This window comes from Octopus bimaculoides, chromosome 25 (genome assembly GCF_001194135.2).
Source record: "Octopus bimaculoides isolate UCB-OBI-ISO-001 chromosome 25, ASM119413v2, whole genome shotgun sequence".
Classification (NCBI taxonomy): domain Eukaryota; kingdom Metazoa; phylum Mollusca; class Cephalopoda; order Octopoda; family Octopodidae; genus Octopus; species Octopus bimaculoides.
The window spans coordinates 34,334,428-34,337,100 of NC_069005.1; the positions used below are offsets into that span (position 1 = coordinate 34,334,428).

General features: G+C 34.1%; 1 protein-coding gene across 1 annotated transcript in view; it reads right to left on the minus strand.

Moving 5' to 3' along the window:
- Positions 1-2,673, minus strand: part of LOC106869076 (serine-rich adhesin for platelets) — a 223,287-nt gene that overhangs the window by 2,182 nt on the left and 218,432 nt on the right. The window contains exon 13 of the mRNA XM_052976666.1: positions 245-366. Coding sequence (XP_052832626.1) covers positions 274-366 — 93 coding nt within the window. The 3' untranslated portion in view covers positions 245-273. The remainder of the gene's footprint in view (positions 1-244; positions 367-2,673) is intronic.

The window sequence follows — 2,673 nt, forward strand, 5'->3', positions numbered from 1 at the left end:
ATATATATATATATATATATATAAAATCTTATATGTATGTATGTATACTGGTACTCGGTAGTATAATGGTAGGTGTCCCCGCCTGTCACGCAGGATATCGAGGCAATATTCCCAACCGGCGAGGTTGATCATTTTATATATATATATATATGGTGATGATGACGATGATGATGACGATGACGATATGTAAGCTAAAAACAACGACGACGATGAGGAAGAGGAGACGGAAGAGGAAAACACTTACAGAGTCTAATATTGGAATGTCGCCACAGATTAACATTCTTCTTCTTCTTCTTCTTCTTCTTCTAGCAACGGTTCCAGCACATCTTCTTTCTTGGTGTCTCGTAGCCATAATGATCTCTCTCTCTGTAGGGAGACATACAGATATACACATATACAGATATACACATATACATACATGCACAAATACATAGAGGCTGGTGCCACAGCATAGCCATAGCCTTGGCCTGAAACACATCAAAGAGTAATTAAATGTCAGTAGCTAGAGACTCCAGTTGTTGAAGATTAGCGTAGATTATTATACACAAAACGATTATAAATCCGGTGTAATATGAATATTGGTTGAGAAATCTTGCCACAACGCCATATTGGTAAAGCCGGCCACGGTGGAATTTGTACTCCAGAACGTAATGAGCTGGAATGAATACCGCTGAGCATCATGTCCGGTGTGCTAACGATTCTGCCAGCTCACCACCTTGTGTATTCGATTATTAAAACAACTTATACCTACCTTCTGCCTCAATACTTCGAAAATACAAAAGTGACTTCTTTTATATCTTGAAAGAAAAAATCCTTCACTGTTCGGTTTTAAAATGTCTTTTAATGAATTTGGATTTAGGCCGGCAAAATGCAATTCATTCTAATTGACGATTGAAAGTGTTTTCACAATGAAACATGAATATATTGTTTCTTCACTGATAAACAAAGCTGTTTAATATCTTGCTTTTGACTGTATGACCTCATCAAGACTGTCATCTTTTTATATAGATATTTCAATTTCTAGTATTCAAAGTATGCTTGGAGAAAATTGTATTCAATTTACTGCCAGGTGTATTAAATATATATTTATCTTACTAATATCTTAGTTTAAAACTGTTCACCATTAGACCTATATAAGGATTGACTAATAAAACCAGTTTTTGCAAGTTGATAAGCACACATTTTACCAAAACTTACATTTTCTCGGGAAAATCTGCAATAGAGATTGTATTATTGCGTGCAATTCCATAACAAACAATTTCACTATCTTCAGTTAACAAAAGGAACGTAAGACAATAATTACCACGAAACTACAAAATTTTACATGCATAAATACAACATGCTGTTTAAATACAACCAGCTTAGTCTACCGTGGAACGTGCAAGGCTGTCAACAAACAATTTTAACCGTCAACATTTATACAAGATTAATAACAAGAATAAAACAATATTCATTCAGTACTAATCAAAGAAAATGTTTTCTATTTTTTAGGCACTGGTTTTAGTAATAACTTCACAGAAGTATGAATATAGCATCATAAGTACGCACGCACACACATCTGTAGTAAATGAAATATATAAACAAAATTAAAACAAGCAGTCTGGTTGCTGGCTAAAATATATATTGTTACAGTCAATATAAGAGCTAACAAATAGATTTGCAAATAGGTTTGTGATAGATTTCAAAATACCAATCAATCATCGAATGATATAAATCCAGCCACCACAAGGAAAACACATCAACTTACAGGAATTCGCAGGAAGTACGAATGGCTTCCTGTCATGCGGTTTGACAGTGGGACATTGCAGAAGACAAACACTTTGACTAAGCCGTGTAGAAATTCTTAGCATTTATAAAGGTTCGAAAGGATTAAATAAAAATAAAAATATAAAAATGAATCCGTTACAAGATTTGAAAAATTTTCTGAAATTTTTCTTAGAACCGGAGGAAAATGGTGACGGAAATAACAAAAGATGTTTTGTGAATTGTAAGAGAATAATGTTTGGAATATTGTCACGAGAAAACACGATGAAAGAAATCACTAAAGACAGGGCAATACTAAGTTTTACTTTCTTCCAGGACAAAGGAAGGTTGTCAAATTTGAACTAATATTCGTACAAGTGGCGGCGGTTTTTCTCTTATCTTGTGTTTAGGTTATTACAATCTTTGTCCCTCGGAGAAATACAACTTATTACAATCTTTTGCAGTTTTGAGCAAAAGTTTAAAGTTGGTGAATATGTGCAGACACCGCTAATCCTCCTGATGATAAAAGAAATATCCATCTAACAACAGATCGCTAACAGATTACATCCCACATAAAGAGATTCACCATATCCTGAAAGATGGGCCATAATAGATAGATAGATAGATAGATAGATAGATAGATAGATAGATAGATAGATAATGAATGGATGGATGGATGGATGGATGGATGGATGGATGGATGGATGGATGGATGGACAGATGGATGGATGGATGGATGGATAGAGAGACAGACAGATTGAGAGAGAGAGAGAAAGAAAGAAAGAAAGAAAGAAAGAAAGAAAGAAAGAAAGAAAGAAAGAAAGAAAGAAAGAAAGAGAGAAAGAAAGAAACATCAGATTAATGCAACAGGAATGGGAAAAGAAACAGAGAAATGACGCAGTTTAAAGTGAAATATTTCGTTATTTATAT